Source organism: Pseudonaja textilis, chromosome 4, assembly GCF_049901715.1.
Source record: "Pseudonaja textilis isolate UNSWEBS1 chromosome 4, rPseTex1.2, whole genome shotgun sequence".
NCBI classification, from domain to species: domain Eukaryota; kingdom Metazoa; phylum Chordata; class Lepidosauria; order Squamata; family Elapidae; genus Pseudonaja; species Pseudonaja textilis.
In genome coordinates, this window is record NC_141993.1 from 26187563 (window position 1) to 26210280 (window position 22718).

The 22718-nt window shown below is 39.2% G+C and overlaps 1 protein-coding gene across 3 annotated transcripts; it reads right to left on the reverse strand.

Annotated features, from left to right (window-relative positions):
- Positions 1-3188: 3188 nt before the first annotated feature.
- CEP55 (centrosomal protein 55) lies at positions 3189-21781 on the reverse strand. Of its 3 annotated transcripts, none has more exons than XM_087932438.1 (9): positions 21505-21781; positions 18261-18474; positions 16646-16930; positions 13655-13720; positions 9319-9460; positions 6855-7159; positions 5439-5510; positions 4879-5004; positions 3189-4090 (listed from the first exon to the last, which is right to left on the reverse strand). In XM_087932438.1, exons 2-9 carry the CDS (start codon positions 18417-18419, stop codon positions 3884-3886), a joined length of 1362 nt encoding a protein of 453 aa, XP_087788564.1. In that variant the 5' UTR covers positions 18420-18474; positions 21505-21781; the 3' UTR covers positions 3189-3883. The 3 variants fall into 3 exon arrangements, with proteins under 3 accessions (XP_087788564.1, XP_026566387.1, XP_026566386.1); XM_026710602.2 differs by having other exon boundaries at positions 3189-4093; XM_026710601.2 differs by having other exon boundaries at positions 3189-4105.
- Between the last annotated feature and the right edge of the window lie 937 nt (positions 21782-22718).

The window sequence follows — 22718 nt, forward strand, 5'->3', positions numbered from 1 at the left end:
GGTACCACAAGGTTCTGTTTTGGGCCCAGTACTCTTCAATATCTTCATAAATGATCTAGACAAGGGAACAGAAAGGGAACTCATCAAATTTGCAAATGACACTATGCTGGCAGGAATAGCCAACAACCCAGAAGACAAGCTCAAGATCCAAAAAGATCTTGACAGACTTGAACACTGGGCTCTATCTTTAAAAAAAAATGAAATTAGGCATAGATAAAAAGTACGGTTTTACACTTAGGCAAGAAAAATCAACTGTATGGGTACGTGCTAGCTGAAACTTGGCTTAATGCGAGTAACTGTGAGAGGGATTTTGGAGTCCCAGGGGACAATCACTTAAATATGAGCCCACAGTGTGCAGCAGCAAGCAAAAAAGCCAATGCAATCCTAAACTGCATCAATAGAGGGATAGAAACAAGATCACAGGAAGTTCTAGTACCACTTTAGAAAGCCTTAGTCAGATCACACTTGGAATACTCCCTCTAGTTCTGGTCACAATATGAAAAAAGAGGTTGAGACTCTGGAAAGAATACAGAGAAGAGCAACAAGAATGATTTGAGGGCTGGAGGCTGAAACATACGACAAATGGTTACAGGAATTGGGTATATCCTAGTCTAATAGAAAGAAGGACTAAAGGAGACGTGATACCAAAGTTCCAATATTTGAGCAGCTCCAACAAAGGTGAGGGGGTCAAATTCAATTCATTATCCAAAGCACCAAAAGGCAAGATAAGAAACAATGGATGGAAACTAACCAAGGAGAGAAGCAACTTAGGAGAAATTTCCTAATGGTCAGAACAATCAACTAATGGAACAGCTTGCCTTCAGAAATCTTCTGCTCAAGCAAGGGGTGAACTAGAAGACCTTCAAGATCCTTTCCAACTCTATTATTCTATCTTCTATGAAAACAAGATGGTGGTAATATCTTACAGTGATAGGAATCCTCCTTGTTTCCTAGCAAGACCAGTACAGGGACAGAAAGCTTTGAGAAGTTGTAAAATAATGGATTTTTGTGAGAGAAATTAAGTTTACTTATATGGTGTTCCGTTATCACTAACATCACTAAACCAACTCTAGCATTATTCATCCAAAATACATTATGTAGGGCCCTGGCAACTTTCATACCTTATGAATTAGGAAGCAGGGATAATTGCAGTTTGGTCTTCTCTGATGTAAGATGTATTCTCCTACCTGGGTGTCCTAAATCCCAGTTTCCACTTTTCTCCATCTAGTGTTTCCTCTTTTAAGTTATTAATTTGTCAACAAATGAACGAACTTCCATTCATCCCTATCTGCCAGGTCTCCTGTTAAACCCCCAAAATATTTCCTCAGTATTTAGAAAACAATACGTACCTAATTAAGGCAATCACATGACTTAACACTTTCTTGACTTACATTATGAATGGTTGGCAGTTTCTCTGGAAAAAGTTTTGATCACAATAACCATGACAGTTTTGGGGTTTATTATCCTTCACATGAGTTGCCATCAATTGGAAAACCTGGGACTTATAGCTTATGACGCTGAAGGAGATGGCAGGCTGCTAGTTTCCAAAACAATTTCTGATTCCCTAGTAGTTGTACTCCCAAGTAGAAATTCCTATATTATTTTTCCGAACCTAACTCTGTTCCAAACGGTGTCCCTTTTACAAGGGAAAATAAATTAAGAACAATTATTGGTTCCCATTATGATTGTCTCCTTAAATGGTTTATGAATAAATCAGCCACGTGGCCTTCCTGATTCATTTAAAAAAACAAACCCAAAATATGTTACCAGATTATAACAACTTAGACCATATTATTAAATCAGTCTTTATTAGAAAGCACCACTATGTATTTATTGAAGTAGCATTCTGTGTAATGCATAGGACGCCTTCTATCCCACAAGATAATCGGGGATTTTGAGAGTCAGTTTGGTGTATTGCTTGAAGGCACTAGGCTAGAGAATGTAAATTCTAGTCCTACCTTGGGCACAAAGTTGGGTGCTTTTTGGATCAGGCCTAGAAAGCAGGGTCAAACCGCTTCCCAAAAACATTGCCAGGAGAACTCCTGGGATTTGACCTGGCAATTGCCAGGAATCAGGCCTGACTCAAAGGGATCCCGTACCCCATTCCCAAATGGCAACAGTAACATTTCAGAAATTGTGGGTAAAGGAAAGCGTTTTAGAAAAAAATAAAAATTAAATGGTTATTTATTTATTATTTTATTGTATGGCACATATCGTCTACCTTTATGATACATTAATTTCAGTTCTTGGGCCTGGAAATCTTTCCCCCCTATTCCCCTAGCAGGAATAAAGTGGTGGAGTTTATAGAAAAACATATTCTCCATAGCAGATGATTAATACGAAACAGCGTAAGAGTTTCAGGTGTGATCATAACTCTGTCATTCATAGTTATTCTGTGGCACAGAGAGGACTAAGACCCAGGGGCACTTTCCCCTTTTCATTTTATCCGTATCTGCCAGACATTCAGCAGCTTTCCATAAAACGTGCATAATTGTAAGTCATCCTCAACTTGCAACCTTTCAGTTATGATGGACCTACCTGGGTCTACTTATGGTCTGGTTTTGAAGTCCGATGCTCAGAAGATCCTCTGCAGCCACATGATCAAACTTTGGGAGTTCAGCAACTGGTCACTTGCAGTTCCCCACGGCCACAGAGCTGGATTTTTACGACACTTTTGCAGAAAACCAGCATTTATGGCTGGTTTGGGGGGAAACCGTACTCATAGGGAACAATTGGTTCCCTTAATGACCACAGCATTCCTTTAATGTAGTGGCACAACCACTACAAAAAAGGTAACTAAAATCGATTTTATGACCATCATGACATACAATCTTGATGGACAGGCTCTCATTACAGTTGTAGGTCAAGCACTACCTGTACTTGGGAGACTATGATGGAGTTGCTTTCAGATTGATGGGAAATATCTGTGTGATGGTTACAAAACATTGTTCTTATCTAGTTTAGCGGTAGCTTTATAAACCATCAAGACACAGTGTCTACCTAAAGGAGATACAGTCCAATCAAATTCTGGGAGGCATGACTAGAAGCTCAAATCACATTGAAGAAATAGCACAGTAGAAGTTACAAACAAAAGAACGGCACAAGAGATACAGCAAATTCAAGTGGGAATAACAAGAAGCTGCATGTACAGCCATTCCTGATCTTTTAAAAAAGACATGTGTACAGGATTGGTGGCATAGCCGAATTTCTTTTTATTAAAAGCATTTCCTTATACAGGTTCCCTGATAAGTTATATCTCCGAGCTTTCAGCTCAGGGATAACAAGTGCAAATGAGAGCATATCTTTAACAAAATGGATGCAATAGTCAAGACACACCCCGATGTTCTGAATTTGGGACTTGTTTTCTTTCTGCAAAGAAGAGTTCAGTGGAAATTAGAAATTGGGGTAGGTGATGTTTGTTTTCCCGTTACACCCAACTGCCTCCATGCATTCCTTCATGTGGCCTACATGTTCACGGCTCATCGGATGGTAAAATGATTTTCCTCTTTTGCAAATGTTAGAGGGCCTCGGTAAACTGAAATGTCAAAATGCATTTCTGGAGGCAAGGCAAAGAATCGCGTGTTAATCCAGTAAAGTAAAAACAGCAGTAATTGAACATTTGCATGATGCATTAGCCTACGGAAAATAAGATAACTTTCTTGCCCAAGAGTGCAAATACAATCAGTAGTTCAGAATTGAAGATACCATGCACAAAGTTGTTTACTGCCTGGATCTTCATGATCGTTAAATTACAGCACAAATGTTTTGGTTGAAATATGAACTGTAGTCCTTTAGCATCTTCATGAGTTGTTTTTAAAAAGTTATTATTTTCTGTTAAATTGCTTGAGTGTATTGAGACAGAGCTATAGGTTTACTCTAGGACTTAAATAGTACAGAAATCAATGTGAGCTAATAATTCCCTATGCTGGCTTGTAGGATATTGGGTTTTACATTTTGGACACTCCAGGAAACTTTCATCCAGAAGGCTTATACGTTTTGGTGAAGAACGTTTGTCTTGTATCACCAACTTGTCTTCAAAAGCAGCCTGGAAGTTGTCTAAGACTTCTAAACATCCACCACGTTCTGGAAGCTTCTGGAAAAAAAACTGTGGCATTTAAAAATGACAATATATAATTTATAATGCATGCCAACGGCATTTCTTTTAGGGCTCAAATATCTAAATATAATTGAATTTAAAAAGGATACGTGACTGGAATGTAACAGAATCTAGTGATGTGTAAAGAAAAAATACATTAAAGTTTTATATCAGAAGTCTATCTGACTGTTTTGATATTATCTACCATGTTTCTAAATTCCTCACCAGGTGCTGTTTAAAACCAAAGACAAAGGTTCTCAGAGGAGTCGGCACAGCATTGAATAGTCAGAAGTTGCAACAGAGTGTGTGAAATTGTTATAAAAAACAACACATCTGGCAAATAAAATACTAACTCATCAACAATTGCAGTTCAGTATACATAGCATATGTGGAAAATGGAAAGGAAGTTTTAAGGCTGTGCAGGTCTGGATTTGAAGAGCAAATTGTGATTCAGAGTCACATTTCAGACTTGAAGAATTGAACAGCTATCATATCTCAGAAAAAGACTCAATTGCGTTATGGTGTTCTTGACAGATTGGCTAGAAGTATATGTATACCTGCTGCAAATCTTTCCTTTCCTTTCCTTTCCTTTCCTTTCCTTTCCTTTCCTTTCCTTTCCTTTCCTTTCCTTTCCTTTCCTTTCCTTTCCTTCTTTCTCCATCCATCTATCCAGTTTATTGGGCGCTCATTTTCCACAGGATAACTCTTATTTTGCCTTTCATGCTGGATCTCTGCATAGCCCTAGTAAAGATTCAGTCTTTCATTAATCCACCAATACTTACTGAGGGCTCAAGACGAGTAATTTGATCTCTTGCCTTCCGCAGTTCCTTAAGGACTTTGTTCAACTGGATTTGCAAATTCTGGCGATCTAGTTTTTCATTCTCAAAGTCTGATGTGCATGACTGGATCTAGAAGAAAAGAACTGGATGAAAAATGAAATGATCTCCTGTTTTTCTCATATCTGATAATTACATGTTCCATTTAAATATCTGCCTATTCACAAAATAAATGTTACCTTTTTATAGATAAAAAAGGAAGAATAGCTTGATAAAAGAAGTAAAGACTTGTAAAGACTACAAAGGGGATGGATACAATTAATCCTGAATGAACTTTGAATTCATATTCTGTTCAAAACTTAAACATAGTCACAAGGACAAATTACATTAATAACATTGCGATTTCTGTATACTGTATACTGTATACAGTATAGAAATGTATACAGTATAGAACTGTATACTGTATCTACATTAGAACACATTTTTGACATTAAAATGAATATTACAGTCGTTGATATTAGTCACAGAGATCTATGCTCCATGTGAGAGAGCGTATAATTGCGTACCTGCTGTTCCAAAGCTGCTATTCTTGTCTGTTCGTCTTGCTGTTTTATCAAAGACTTGTGGAGCACTTCAACCTGTAAAATATGAACAGGAGATTAAGTGACAATCAATACATGAAAAGCTTCCAAATAATAGATGCAAGACATTTTTATGGGCTTATTTTGCTACACTTCACTACTACTGTAATGAAAAGAGTGACAGCAGGAAGACAAGCAATGCCTCCTTTTCTTAACCCTTATGCCTCCCAATTTCTTCTCAGCTACTGTATATTGGTCCATATAAGCCTCGACAGGGTGCAAGCGTATCCTTGCCATCATCACTTTTGGTGATATTTAAGGTAATGTTAGGTGAATATACGGCATTTAGAGCAGGGGGTTGAAGATCTGCATGCTACAAATACAGGCAGTCCTCGACTTATGACCACAACTGAGCCCAACATTTCTGCTGTTAAGTGAGACATCCATTGAGTTTTGCCCCATTTTAACAATCTTTCTTGCCTCCGTTGTTAAGTGAATCACTGCAGTTGATAAGTTAGTAACCCGGTTGTTAAAGTGAATCTGACTTGCCCCTTGACCCTGCTTGTCAGGTTGCAAAAGGAGATCACATGACCTTGGGACACAGCAACGGTCATAAATGTGAACCGATTGCCAGGCATCTGAATTTTGAGCACGTGAAAGGATGCTGCAAAGGTCGTAATTGTGAAAAACAGTCATAAGTCACATTTTTCAGCGCTGTTGTAAATTTGAACAGACACTAAATGAACTGTTCTAAGTCAAGAACTACCTGTAGAATTCCCTTCCAGCTGATTTATTTCACTCACTGCCAAAATCAGGGTTAAGTTATGCACCCAGATGGTTACTGGCTGTTAAGCACATTAGCAGAACCTGTCAACTAAAAAGAGACTCCTTTGGTCTTTTTAGCTGCCAGAAAAAGGGAATGGGGGAAAACAAGGCATTCTTGAAATGCCTAGATAATCACCTCAGCAGCCCAAAGTTGTCGGAGAATAAGAAGGTTATTGGAGAGCATGATGGATGACTCTTGGAGACGGATGTGTCCCGTTGGAGAAGTCACATCCACAGGATGGGGGGAAAGACCAGGGTCAAGGGGAAAATGTATGATGTGATTTAGTATCGGCTGCAGACAGCCACGCGCCAACATGGCAATTTCTAATAAGCCAATTTACTTTTTTGAGATGCGGCTAGAGACTTTTGATTTGAATGAGGGTGGATTTGTTGGAGCCCTGACAGAACCATTTAAAGGGATTTCATTTTGAAAGTGTCTTTAGACAGACGCAAGTAATCCCAACCCAGCCTTCCACCACTCAAATGGAAGGAACCTGCAATACCCTGAATTCCCAACCTGCGGGATGAGTTTGGGAAGCCTGTGATAACAAGGCATCTAGTCAACAGTACAAAGACCTGAATTGAGAGGGTATGTGTACGCTTCCTTTCTTCATCCAGCTTTTTCCTGGTCGCTTCGTGCTCATGTGTGACTCTCTGCAAGAGCTGCCCTTTGAGGTGGTTTTCATCCTGAAGAGCCTTAATATCAGCTTGCTTTTGAAGCTTCATCAGACCGTCTGCATTTACTGCCTCTTGCTTAATGTCGTCATACTTCCTTTGCAGTTCATTAACGTCAGCCTGGAGCTGGGAGACTATTTGCTTTTCAGCTTCCAGATTCCTTTCTGCTGTAGCCAACATCTGTTCATAATATCTCTGCTTGTCTCCTTTTAGGGATTCCGCCAGAGGGAAAAGGGATACGGAACAGAACAAAAAAGACATGAAAAAAATGAATATGCAAATAGGTGAAAATATGAAGCCAAACAGCAAATTGTACTTTAGATGTAAGAACTGAATTATGGTATCATAGTTGTTGCGATCCGCCAGCAGATTGTGGAGACAGAAGCAGAATCAGACAGTGGAGAAGAATATGGGCCAGTCCAGGAGTCTGGGAAGGACTCGGACAGTGGCCCTGGGTCTGATACAGAGATGGGGCCAGGGCCATCTGGGAGGTACGTGCTGACTCTGTAGCCTCCAGAATCTGACATCAGCAAGGCAAAGGAACAGGAGGAGCCTGTTCCCAGTGCATGCATGCACAGAGCTGCCAGAAGGCAAGAACAGTTAAGACAAAAGGGGCGACTCGGGAGTAAGGCTTTGAGGTGATTGGCTCTCCCATAAGACATAAAAGAGGAGCAACGGAACAGGAACCTTTGCAGGAAGCAACGTTGTTCGCTCTGTTCAGATTAAACTTTGAAGCTCTGTGTGGATTTTGTACTTTGGTTTTTTTACAGTTAATTTGGCACTTTAGTTGTTGGTAGCAATTCAAAGGAGATAAAGGTTGGTTTTGATAAAACTTGGTAAAACTTCATTTAATTGTATTCTGATGTAGATATTTCTTATAGCTTTCCATATGGCATTTTGTATTCCTGGAATTCTACAGCAAATTCCAAGGGTACTACACTGGCTCGATGTATCTCTGTCCAAATCCCTAATAAGGTTCATTTAATGACCTTAAAAACCAACAGGCACAAATAGATTAGTCTACAAACTTTTGAAATGTCTTCTGAATATGTCAATGTTGACAGGTTCCTCCATGCTGCCATTCCATCTCTGAATGTAATGCTATAACAACTTTTCTAGTTCTAGTGAAAAGTCCTACTAATATGCTAGTCCTTCCTTCACTAATTTCACATGATAATGATGACATGAGTTTTGTAAAATGGATCTGGGAAATTGTAATGAAAGTACAAGGCTACAAACTCTAGTCCCCATCCATATTTCTATCATCATTCAAGATAAAGACAGAATTTAGGGATGCAGGCACTGAGAGATATTCTAAAACCTTCCTCTCCTCTATACAATAAAATGTCTTTAAAAACTAGTGGCAGAACTTGGGGGAAAAGAATCAGTTGTGGTATAGCAAGGTGGGGAGGAGAAAATTACTACTGTTCTTCTCTAGTCTGTGATTACAATGGGATGCAGGAGAAATCTTGGGGCAGAAGGAGCATGATTCCAGAGCAACTATTCTCAACAGGAATAGGAAAAAAAAAACATTACTGGGAAATACTGCTCTAGAATTTTGATCCTTATGGTTCTGGACTTAAGTTTAATTTATCAACTTGAATGTTTCTGGACAATTTTAAGGAACACCACCCCAAAGGTTAGGGTTCTTTCTTCTCATCCGAGAAGAATCTTCAGCTATGACTAGATGGCAGGGAAATCAGAGCTGAAGAATGAGAAGCAAAACGTCTTCAAAGAAAAACCAGAAAGTCCAGTTGCCTCTTGGAAAAGCACTTTTGGGACAACCATGACCTGGATGACCGAGAATCTCCGTAGATATTTAAGAATGAGGTGCTTAATGTCAGCAATGCCAATATGTCTCATGGCATACAAAAGCTTAATCAAACATAGTATAGATAAGACATATAATAATAACAACTATTCAGGCACAAAACAAATACCTAATGGCAGAAGAATTTCCAAAAGCAAACAAAGTGTGAAACTTGTTATCAAGAGGTCTTTCCTGTATCTCTGTACTATGGGAAGTTGTTCTCAGAAATGTTGTAAATTCAGTTGGATTATATGCGTTATCATTATGATGCGTTTTTCAATCAATGTCTAAAAAGTGAGTTTTATATGCCAGACCGGATCAACAAATCCTGTTTTATTATCGACAAAATGGGGAGTCTGGGATCTAAACAATGACCAGAATGTATTTTCTCTCCCTCCCACCCTCCCTCCTAAAAAAGTACAGTGACACAAAAACAGATTTTAGAAGAACTCTTCTTACAGCTGCCATGTTTTGAACAATACAATGAAATCTGACCAATATAAGCTCTTCTATTTCTTTTGATGGTATGCAGTTTGGAGATTAATCAGTCTATACCTTCTGCCCTAGCTTCTTTTGCTTGCTCTTGGATCACAGTTTTTAGCTGCTGTTCCAGATCAAAAATCCTTGCTAAGAGATTCTGAACATAAGCTTCCCGTTGCTGGTCATATATTATCCACTGCTGGTTTTTCTCTAAAGCCTGTAAAGAGATTTGAAAGTGAGTGAGACTTCTATTTTTTTATCTCCCTTTCCTGTAAATTGAATGCATCTTATTTGCAAGGTCTCTTTTACATGACTCCTATTAACACGACATTTCAGGAGAATGCAGGTCGTCCTCAACTTACGATCACAATGGAGCCCGAAATTTTCATTGCTGAATGAGATGTTTGTTAAGTGAGTTTTGCCTCGTTTTATGATTTTTCTTGCCACAGTTGTTAAGTGCATCGTTGCATATGTTAAGTTAGTAACCCGGTTGTAGAGTGAATCTGGCCATTGACTTTGCTTATCAGAAGGTTGCAAAAGATAATCACATAATGACTTCAGGACACTGCAACAGCCACAAGTATGAACCAGTGGGCAAACATCCGAATTTTGAACATGTAACCATGGGAATGCTGCAACAGTCATCAGTGTGAAAAAAAATGGTTAAGTCCCTTTTTTCAGTGCCATTGTCAATTTGTATAGTCACTAAATGAACTGTTGGAAGTTGAAGACTACCGGTGCATCAGAAGCTAACACTAAACCAGTGGAAAATTATCTCTGTACTTTTTCTCCATTCTCAGCACGCACACACTGCTGTTGGAAATGATTATAAATTGATGTGATTCAATATACAGCGATAGCCAAAACAGTGTCTGAAAACTGATTTCAAACATAACTTGAAAAGAAACAGATTAGACAATACATGTAGATTTGGATGTTATTTACCTTGATTTTTAATAGAACCCATAGGATTGCAACAATGCAATCCTATGCATCTACTCAAAAATGAATTCTAGATTAAATCAACAAGGTTTCAGGCAGCCATATGATGATTTCCCAATACATTTGTTACGTATTGTTCCTTGGCTTGTTCAAACTATGAGTCATGTAAAAGTGGGGCAGCGGTAATGAACTTGAAGAACTAGAACAAACGCATTTAACTCAGGCTCCAAATTGTGCTTTCTTAGGTGCAGCCACATTGAGAATCAAACTGTGCTCTATCATATGCCAAACATTTTCTTATTCAACTATTTTAACATCTTTTAGATGGACTGGGTACCTATGACAGTACAGTTGTACACATGTATGAGAGTTGTTAGTGAAATAAAGTATAAATTGGGAAAGAAGGAAGGCTGCTAAAAACACAGCTGGGAAAAGCTAGGAAAAGAATAGAAATAAAAAGAGATAATAGAAATAAAAAGTTCAGATTATTCTGAACTTTACAATACGAAAAGTAAAAGTTTAAAACTAGTAATTTTCAGAACAGAGATAGAGATCTCTGGCCAGCCCTCTTTATTGAGTGCGAAAAAAATATACATGATGTATAAAAAGCTGTTGTCACCAGCGGTTGCATAGATGTTGTAGCATGTAGGAAAAAAGCAAATACAAATAAGAAACTGTAAACGAAGACTAGAGTGTACTTTTCTTTAAGATCAACAAACTTTTGGAGGAACAGGATAAATGCATGCATGCCATCTCTTACAAAGTATGTCTATTTTGAATAATTTCCTACTGAGAGGTTTCTGAAAGCTCTTTTAAGTTGTAATTATTATTATTTTTTTGTAATTTTTCAATGAATTAATACTAAATAAATGATTTGGATTACAAAAATCTCAGAAAAATATTTCATCATAATTGATATATGCTCACTTATAAGTATATGGCACATCCATATACAACAGGGGGGGTCAAACTCAATTTCATTGAGGGCTTCATCAGGGTGGTGTTTGATCTTGGGGGAGCCGGGGGGGCATGACCAGCTTGACATTACTCGTGTCGGGGGTGCCTGTGGCGACCCGAGAGCTCTGCCGGGAAAAATGCTCCGTTTTCAGCTGGGATGACTTCCTGCAATCCTCTGCCAGTGAAAACAGAGCTCAGCTCACCCCCCCCAATGGCCTATCAATTAAAAAGATACTCCTTTGGTCTTTTTGGCTGCCAGAAAAAGGGGGTGGGGGGAAACAAGGCATTCCTTAAATGCCTAGAGAATCGCTCCCAGTAGCCCAAAGTTGTCAGAGCATAAGGAAGTTTGGGAGAGCATGATGGATGATTCTTGGAGATGGATGTGTCCCACTGGATCCAGGGGGTGTGGGGGAAGACCAGGGTCAAGGGGGAAATGTATGATGTAATTTAGTATCGGCTGCATCCAGCTTACGCAAACATGGCCACTCCTAATAAATCAATTTACTTTTTTCTGAGGTGCAGCTAGAGACTTCTGATTTGAATGAGGGTGGATTTGTTGGAGCCCTGATATGGCCCTTGTGAGCTTTGTTTTCGGCTAGGATGGCCTCCTGCAACTCTCTGCCAGGGAAAATGGAGCATGCGGCCCTCTCAACCATTTTTGCTGGCAGAGGTGCCGGGGGCCGGTCCTTCGCTGTTTCCAGGGCAGCCCTGTGGGCCAGATCTAAGTACCCCTTGGGCCAAATCTGTTCACGGGCCTTGAGCTTGACACCCCTGATATACAAGAAGAATATCTTATTTATTTTTATTGATGTTAACTACATTAATGTTTTATTAGTACTCTTTTGATTTTGATCGTTATCTGTGGAAGATGGCATTCAACAAGATGCTATATAAATGCATAAAAATAATACCATAGTATCCATAAGTGGTTGGTTGGTTTTAGAAAAAATGTATGCTCATTGTTGAAATAAAATTTCCACAGAAGTAAAGCAATGCATTTAATGTGTATTAATATGTAGGAGATTAAAAGACCCTGATAAGAAATTCCTTATTCCTTTATAGATAAAAAGCTTATGATAACATGCAGGTCAAACAATTTAATATTTATTCAATTTTTAGACTTTATTTGAATCCATACGGAAGGCTTTCAATAACTCAACAAAACCCTTTCCTTTACACAGATATCATTTGTATTATATTAAAGTAGCTTTTGAGTTTAAGAATAGTTTTCATGAGACATAAAAGTTACTATTAATGGAATTTAAGGCACAATCCTCTTTATATTTTTCTTAAATGAAAAAAAAAGAACAGAGATATAGATGAGATAGCAACATTTAGGAGATGTAATCTAACAATGTTATAGGCTTTCAGTCCCTGGCCTTGTTTGAAGTAAGCAGATTGAACTATACTGCATTTTTGTTTAATCATCCATTCTTAATTGTTACTGGAACTGGATGTGCCATTTCATAGCAAAAGTGGCCAAGGCATAAACAGAAGGCCCACATTAAGTTTTCAACATGGTTTGGCCTTCTTTCCCAGCGAAGAATGGGGAATGAAATGTTGGCTGCCTGCCATACCTCCAACTTGTTTTATTCAGAAAAGTAGAGAAATATTATAAAGCTTCAGGTGCACACATGTAACTCTTGACCAGATGCTCTTTGTGTGACTGAACTATAGCAGCAGCTGATAAAATGGGGGAGGCATCACGGGGTTCTGCCTACAGGCAAATACACAAATAGTTGCATGGCTAAACTATAATTTGATTGATTTATTGCCATGAGATAATGTGCTGCTCTTAGAATGGATACATTCCAAAACATTGAAGATAAAAATGTAATTTACTCATTTACATCCTATGGTAGCAAAAAAATAAGGAGTCTGATTGCACCTTTTCAGCCTAAGGCATTTTAAATTTTACTGATAGTGATTCATATATAGTATAACATTGAGCTTATAAAATTATGGCATAAACCAGCAAGTTATTAGCTTTTGTTACATAGTATTTTATAATTAGCTCACTTTCAAGGAGTCTATGGAACTAAATTCAAATTTCTGTCTCTTCCCTGAATGAAGAAACCGAGCCCATTGAAATCTGTCTCAGCATAATATTTGAACTGGTGCAAAACACTATTTTACAGAGCAATATAATCATATCCAAGTAGTCCTTGGTTAACCACTCATTTGGCAATTATTCAAAGTTTTATAAGGGTGGTGTTATAAGTACAGTGAATGATACTTCCAATTATTCCTCAAATTCTGCCTATTCCAATACTCCCATTATCACATGATTGTGGGAAGCTACCGATCTGATTGCTTACCAAAAAAAATACGAAATTTTGTATTTTATCCTAGTTCCCTATTACAGCTATATTCCCACATACTCTTTGTTGGGAAACCAGCAACAAATAGCTCCAAACAGTCTAATATGCAATAATTCTATATTATCTGTATTTATGTAATGGTTTTTTATGCCTTAAATAAAACATATAACATATTTGATAAAATGCCTTACATCTTTGAGTTGAATTTCAACTTCATGTATGTTGACTGGCATTCCAGCACAGTGCACAGCCTTTTCCTGTTAAAAAATAGAATAGTGAAACAGTTCAATTCCATTAACTGAAAGCAGATGTCTCTGTGTCGAAGATAGGAGCAGGTACTGCTACATTATGCCTTGAAAGCACTGGGTTTGTGCCATTTTTCAAACTATTGAAACACTCGAGATTCTACTATATTTCTACTAAATATTTCCTTCTGTAGAATAAAAGGGTGTGGCAAATTTTAAAAATACTAAGCCAGGTTGAACCTAGTTGTATTTAGATGAAAGACTACCATGCCATCCTATGGCTCATATCTTAACAGGGAGGGAGGAAGGAAGGAAGCAGAAGGCAATGGCAAACTGTTTCTGTACAAACACCAACATTGTCTTTTCTATGTAATCATCATGACTTGAATTGACTCAAGAGACTTTAATAAATTCCAGAACAGAATCTACTGAGCTACCTACAAATAGGAAAGTTTCATGTTTTTGGCAAAAGATGACAGAAATTCTAAAAGTAGTTGGATAAACTTTGTATATTATAGTTTCAGGATAAGAGAGTAAGTAATGTCAACCTATACAGCCAGAATGTATATATTTGAATTTAATTGGGCTTATTGTTTTGCATAATGGCTGACATGTTTCAATTACCCAATATCTATAAACATCCTTCCAGATATGGACGAGCACCTGACTTATCACTGTGGTATTTGGTATTTTAATTTTCAAACTCTATAGGATTGATGCTCTACTGCCATCTACTTTCAATAAGTGGTACTTCTGTAATCCTTTTCAATAATATCTCTTAGCTAATCAGGTCAGTGGAATCAAATGTATAATGATTATAATCTGTTCAACTTGGGTTTTAACAGAGCAATGTCCACAAAAGCACTTTTCAGCATCTAGTACAAGTGTACATAGAAATAAAAATGATGTCCATTTTTCAGCAGAATAATCCAAAATTAAAATATTCTGTGTGGACCACTGTATCTGTCTAGTAAATTTAAATTAAGGATGCTAAAAATAATAATTAATTTGTTAACTTAATTATTACAAGCACTTACTCAAAATAGTACAGTTTTAACAAATTTTCAATTTAAAAATGGAGCATTATTAAAATAAAATAGGGCATCAAAATATATAGACTGTACTAAAAACAAGACCAACAAAATACATAAGGAGTAATATCTTAGGCTGATTCAAACAGTGGTAGAGACAGACAGAAATAAATGAATATGAATTTATTAGCTGTACCTGACTGTTAGTTAAAATTTTAGACTCATAAAATATCAAATTTAAAATTTATCTTGAAGGACCATTAGATTACTATTTTATTAATTTAGCTGCTCTCCTGAAAGTCATTTTTGAAATATCTACTAGAAGGAAAACAATAAGGACCTGTTTTTGCTATGTCTGATTGTTAAGGGAGATGTGAATAAAATATTATTCCAGTTTAAATAAAAGGGGCAACAAATGATATATACAGTTGATTCCATTTCCTCTAAGAGCCCCGGGGCATAAACAGTCTTGCACAGGTGTGCCATTGTATTGCTCTTCAAGATGAGCTTAGATGAAAGTAAGGCTCCGAGTCTGGCTTATGTAAAAGCTCTTCCCTATGTTCAGCACACAACATGGCACCTGTGACATGCTTAAGTTGCAGAGGTATCTTGGTGAAGTTAAGGCAACCAAATTACCTGGACATATACAGGAGAGCACTTAGAAATTTGGACCAAACCACTTCCAGAGATTGGTACTGCGATAGCTGAAATCACTGCATCATGAAGCTGATAGCATACTACCTTAGCTTTAGCTGTGGTGATGGCTTCCTTATTACTGTTGTGGATGGTGAATTAGAAAATGATGGTTGTCACTTTGAGCTTGCAAGGATGGAAATAACTAAGCCATCTTGTTCCATTTCCTTACTACTACTTTGCAACGACCCAATTTTTCATATTTATTTAATTCAGCTCAGAGATTTCCCAATAAGTTGACTCCGAGTGGCTCCCAACATAAAAAGCAGACAGCATTATGCAATCCAAATTAAATGGATAAGATGGTGAATTTGGCCAATAGCATAATGTATACATGCTACAAACCAAGGAATAAGTCTTTAAAACTGTTTGGAACATCATTAGGCCAAGAGCCACCCAATCTCAGGGGGAACCTCATTCCAGAGGATAGGATGAAGCACATTTCTTTGTACTCTGTATCTTCTTCCGTATATTAAGCAATGCTATGATAGCGGGGGCTGGCTGATACGTGTGGAGCTTTGCACGCAATTGGAGGGTGCTTGTGCTCACATGTGAAGCTCCATTCGCATGTATAGAACTTTGTGCGTGAGTGCAAGCGCCCTTTGCCCACACAAGTGGAGCACTGCATGAGTGCAGGAGCGAGCCCTCCGCTCACACGAGTGGCGCTTCATGTGTGTGCTTGCCCATCTCTTCTGCAGCCCAGTTTCAAACCGGTCACGGTCCAGAAATTGGGGACCCCTGACCTACAGTACATCCACCCTGTCAGATCAAGCCATATGGGAGATTGGCAGCTTCAAAAAATCAGGCTCTAGGCAACAGGGGGCTTTATAGGACCAAAACAGTATGTTGAATTACATCTGGAAGCAAATTGCTCATGAATTGGCTCATAAATCACATAGGCCTGTGCCATTGCCTTCTGGACCAGCTGAAATTTCCAGATAGTTTTCAAAGGCAGCCCAGTGTAGAGTACGCTGCAGTAATCAAGCTACGAAGTGAAGGTCAATCCAATCTAGGAAAGGGCATACACCAAACGAAGCTGTGCAAAGCATCCCTCATTCAGCAGGAGCTGTGAGTTCAGTCAGAGCCCCAGATTACACATCCCTCTTACGAGCAAATGCTACCCCAACCGAAATTAAAGAGTTCAAAAGGAAGGCAGTCCCAAATAACTTCCAAACAGCCGTATGTGACAGTGCACACCTTTTTATAAACTCACCTGGGCGATCTGGACATTACTGGCTCTGCTTTCAAGATCTGTACATCTTGCAGAAATTGCAGATATGTGATTTTTCTGCCATTCTACCTCTTCTGAGAGTGAATTCAGCAGCTGTTCCCGCTTAACCACTTCCTTTGTTTTCTCTTCTAGCTGACCTCGCAGAGAATCAACATCAGTATTTTTCCTTCTACACTTTAACTCATCTTTCAGGACCTGGATTTCTTGATCTTTCTGTCCAAGTTTATTTTTATATTCTTCTGTTTCTGTTTCAAGGGCAAGTATTTTCTATAGGAAGCACAAGCAAGCATTTAACAAGAAAAAAAGGTAAGTTTCCAAACTATAAATTCCTGCTGGAGTAGAAGTGGCTAATCATGCTGGCAATTATTCATCCGTTGGAGAATAACGATGATAATAATAAGCTTATGGCACAAGATTTGGAATATGATTGCACTATTCTGCCTAGAAATTGCCCATTTAATTGTAGGTATACTCTCATTAAAATGTTCACATTTTACCAAAATATATCTAGTATGCTAAAGCATAGACAAAAAAGCTCCCCAAAGAACTAAAACAAGACAACAAAGACAGCAACTAAGTTCAATTCTTATGAAAGCAAGAATTTAATATTAATATGAAAGTGAAACAAAAAATAGAAGAACCTCCACCACTTTAACAAAAAAAGGAGTCTCAACACGAGCTGCACAATAGAAATAACTTATATGATATCATATAAGTTATTTATATGACATGACAGCTCAGATGATGCATTATCAACTGTCACCTATTTACAATTAAATTTGAATTTAAATGGTTCAAAACAGTTCAATTTAAATTACCATAGTTAATTTACAATAGTTTAAATTACAATAGTTCATATAGGGCAGAGGTCTCCAAACTTGGCAACTTTAAGACTTGTGGACTTCAACTCTCAGAATTCTGGGAGTTGAAGTCCACAAGTCTTACAGTTGCCAAGTTTGAGGAACCCCGATATAGGCTTTCAAATATACAGATTCTGTGGGAAAAGTAGAAGGGTAACTAAACCTTTGGAAAAAAATGCATAAAACTACCAATTTCTTCTCTGAAATAGGAAGAAACAAATCATTTTACCGGGGTATGTTATAAAACCATACACCATAAAAGCAACAGTGAAAGAGCCACCCCACCTGTCCTGAGTGCTTCATATGCATTAGAACAAAACGAACTAATGCATGAATGAATAAAGCAAGCGTTTAGCATTTCTTAGGGAAGAGTAACTTGCCACCCCATTGTCAGATGTGGTTGTGGTTGCAGAAATCTAGAAGCAATGCTAACAGGCCGCATAGCAGGGCACAAAGAAAAAACAGGGGTATCTATCACCTCTGGTAAGACATCACATTGCGATTAGGCAGAGTTGGGCAGCATGGCTGGCTCAGGAATTCTGGGGGTTGAAGTCCACAAGTCATAAAAGGGCCATCATTCCACACCCTTGCAAAAAGGGTTAACATCCCATTTTCAATTAGTTTCTTTTGTAATTAGATGAAAAGTGAAGCCCTTGCTTTACAAAATGGTTTGTCTCCAAATTAATATCCAGGTTTTAATTTAGATGCAAAACAAAGATTAATTTAATTTATATCACCTCCAGAAGCCTCTTCCTTTCTTCGGGTGTCATTTTTCTTTTCTCCTTAATGATTTCTTCCAAAGACTTTTTCAAAGCTGCATTTTCTTTCTTATACACATGCAATTCTGATTCAGATTTGGAATCACCAGACTTGAATCCCCACTTCTTTGATGTCATACTTGAGATGCTCCGAAAAAATCATCAGGCACTATTCAAGAAGCAGCCACTTCATCTGCAAGAGTTTTTTGGGGAAAATCTCTCTAAATTCCAAACCCACAAATAGTACAAGCCCATGGGAATTATTCTCTAATATATATTATTACAACTAATCAATTTATTCATAATTTTATTGTATACAAACAGTGTTTTACAACAGACAGGTAAAAACATGTAGGATTCTGTCCCATCATAAATATTATTAAAAATAAAAATTCCTTTCAAAACCCTCTGAACATTTTTGTAAAATAGCAAAAAAAATTCCCAAATAGAACATTAAACCTTAAAAATAGACATTATGAGGAAATTAAAGAAAACAGACACAATGTAGGTGCAATGTAATTGTCTTCAATTAGCCATGTTAAACCTATCCAAATGAAGTAATCTATGCCAGAGATATTATGATAAAGAATGCTGGCAACTGGATGGATCACTTTTAAAAAAATATAAAACCCGAAATGCAGCCAGATGAATTTGAAAGCAAAGAGGTGAGGAGAAACCGCCATTCCTCCAATTAAGATGTCTTTTCAATTGTAGAGGGAAAAATTACATGGACCTGGATTTTTCCATGCACGTTATCTTTATATATAAAGATAATGCTAGGTAATGTTATAAAATAGTTATAAAATGCTAAATAAATGCCCATTTTAGAATCAATTACACAGAAGCAAGAGAATCATGTAGATTGCAAAGGAATGCAAGGCCAAAGGTTATGTTCATAGCAACAAAATTAAGTTTGCTAATTAGAATCTGAGAAAATACGTTATTACTCATTACGAAAGTAAAACTTGAAAATTCTAGAACTAGAGATATGCAGAATAGCTATTCACATCTGAATATACAATGGCTTTTCACCTCTTGCAAGGAGTCCACCACATTCCATTTTTTTGCCTTGTGTGCTGAATTGTTTTACGGTGTTTTGACCTGAGCTTTAGACCTCAATTTTAGAAAAGCATAACTGCTGTGATAAGATGAACAAATCCTCAAGTCACACCCAACTATTGAGCATATCCAAGTCCTTTGGGGGGGGGGCGTAAAAGGGGTCCAAAATGGCTTTATCCTTGCTGGTTCCATGATGTCCCAATGGAGACACAGCCTAGGGATTTCCTAGTAATCTCCCCTCCATCCCTAAGAAGGCTGAGTGTTCGTTACAAGATTGGTCAAGAGTCCCCAAGGTGCTTTTTCAGGAGGCAGCTGGACTTTATTTTTCCTTGGAAGACGTTTTACATATCGTCCATGAAGCTTCTTCAGCTCTGACTGGATGGTGGGGAGAGGAAGGAATTATATTCCTTGCAGAAAGCTGGTTGTTTGCATTATTTTAGAGAGTTGTTGAGGCCACTTGGAGGTTTATCTATGTCCCCAGAGTCACCTGAGTAATGCAAATGGGTGTGAAGCCTTCTTGGAAGATGTAAACTCCCCAAGTGGCCTCAACGACCCTCTAAAAAGAATGCAAATGACCCGCTGTCTGCAAGGAATATAAATCCTTCCATTCCCTTCCGCAGAAGAGACTAGAGCAGGGGCCTTCAAACTTGACTGCTTTAAGACTTGTGGACTTCAGCTCCCAGGATTCCTCCTCCAGTCATGTTAGCTGGAGAATTCTAGGAGTCGAAGTCCACAAGTCTTAAAGCAGTCAAGTTTTGAAGACCCTTGGACTAGACCAGCGGTGGGCCTTGGGAAAATTTTGGTGGGCCGCAGAGAAATCTCACCCCCAGAGCAGCCCCCCAAAGTAATTAATTCAGGCTGTGCAGAAACACAAGGCTGCGTGGGAACCCTCCCCGCCCACTCACTCCTTACCCAGTAAACTTGCCTGCTAAATTGCTAATTTTCCTTTTTCCGACCATCATCTGTTCTGCTGTGCCAGGAGATTTAGATTAGCTAGGAAGCAGGAAATGGTTGGATTTCTTGCTTTCTAGCTAGTCTTTAGATCTTCAGCTCCTCCCTTAGGACTGAAGGTTTGCTTACAAGCAAATTCAGTGCACTCACGGCAAGCAAATTTGAGAGACTGAGCTAGCTGATGGCAGATAGATCACTGAATGATTCTATGAGCAACTCAATCTGCCTGCTTTGCCTGATTTTGGGTAAAAATTACTCTCTTTTTTTATAAAAAATTCAATATTTACATACATGGTGTGTTGTGAGTTAATTTTGTGAGTTTGCTTGCAAGCAAATTTTATATGACAGACTGAACTAGCCAATGGCAGATCACTGAATGAATCTGTGATTCTGTGAGCAACTCAATCTGCCTGCCTGCTTTGCCTGATTTTGGGTAAAAGTTGCTCTTTTTAATAAAAAAATCAATATTTATATAAATATTTATAATATTTACATACAAGCCATGCCCAGCCAGTCACGACCAAGCCACACCCACAAATCAGGCCATGCCCACAGAACCGGTTAGTGGTCCCTGGGATCTAAAATTATGAGTTTGGTGGTCCCCGAGGTCCAAAAGGTTGGCGACCCCTGGACTAGACAGTCACTTGTCTGAAATGGTATAGGTTCTCCTGCTTGAGCAGGTGGCTGGACTAGAAGACCTCCAAGATCCTATTTCCTGTCCTGTCCTGTCCTATGTCCTGTCCGACACAATTGAGGGCAAAAGAAGAAGGGGTCGACAGAGAATGAGGTGGCCGGATGGAGTCACTGAAGCAGTCGGCGTGAGCTTAAATGGACTCCAGAAGATGGTAGAGGACAGGAAGGCCTGGAAGAACGTTGTCCATGGTGTCAAGATGGGTGGGACACGACTTTGTAACTAACAACAACATTTCCCGTCCTGTCCTATCTGTTCCCCACCATTTATCAGAACTGAAGAAGCTTCTTGGATGAGAAGCGAAATGTCTTCAAAGAAAAGAAAAGGAAAGTCCAGTTGCCTCTTGAAAAAAGCGCCTTTGGGACCGCCATGACCCTGGAGGACTGAGGATCTCCATAGACATCGGTCAAGGGCAACCACCACCTGCTGAGGCCCGCTTCCAAGGCAGAGCTCCCTTTTTCCCCCCACAAGGGCTCAAAAGGACCGACACGTCAAGGGCTCCCCGCACTTCCCCATACACACCTCAGGAAAGCCTCTGGAGCGCTAGGTGGACACAGCCGGGCGGAGAAGGGCGCTGGAAGATGGCAAGGAGGCGGCGGCGGCACCGACAACACCGCGCCCTCCCTTCCACGGAAGGAAGGGAAGGGAAGGGAAGGGAAGGGAACGGGACGGCCCGGAGCGGAGCGGGGCGGCGAGCAGGAAACAACGGCAGAACCGCTCCGCTTCGAACTGAACGCCCGCTCGAACGCGGCTTCCGAGAGTTTGAATGCAGCGGCTGCATGTGACGCCACTTCCGCCCGGTTGCCAGGCTACGCCAGCGCCGCGTGGCTCCAAAAGGAAGGCGCGGCGGAACTTGACGTCTGCGTGACGTCACAGACGAGGTCTCTGCCCTGACATTCGAAATGAAGAGATCGGGAGGAGCGTTAATGAAAGGAAGGAAAGGGGGGCGGGGGAGGCTGGATTTTGCAAAAAAACAACAATAAACAAACAAACAACGGGATAGTTTCATGACGGATTTATTTTCTAACTTGTGATTTTTGCACAAATGCTTTCCCCGCCGAGACTGGCCATCGGGCGGAAATTACCGCCCGCTGTCAAAATTAAGCACATGAGGTTTTTTTTAAAGGAGAGCAAGATAGGATTTAGTAGGCTGCATAAATAATCACTTGTTTGAAATTGTATAGGTTCTGCTTGAGCAGAGGGCTGGACTAGACGACCTCCGAGGTCCTGTTCTATTCCATTCCATTTATTTCTCATTCTATTGTATTCATCAGACATATCTAAACTAATCTAGTACAGGTAGCATGAAAAGTAGCTGGACTGTTTGGAACTGTGTGGGATTTCCAAATGTTTTTATTACATGCGTGGGGGGGTCTGTAGATTCTTTATGTTCCATTCTTTATGTTTCCATAGTGAAGTCGGCTGAAGGTTTTGGATTGTGCCAGGTATTACTCTAATAAGTAAATAAATTCAATCTTGAAATCATAAACTTGTGCTTCCTATGCATGTCCATAGACTGCCTGCTGGAAAAATGGCATTTGCAGCCCAGGGTCACCTCCTCTTAACACCAGCACGTGCCAGTAATTGGAAGTTGACGATCCATGGTTTTACTGACCACCCAACCTTGGGATCATTCAGATGGTCCTTCTCTGCTTCTCTCCCCTTCCTGCACCTTAGGTAGTGGGTTGCAGGGTTACAGGGGGAAGAAGAAAAGGGTGCATTGCTATTAGTTTTCT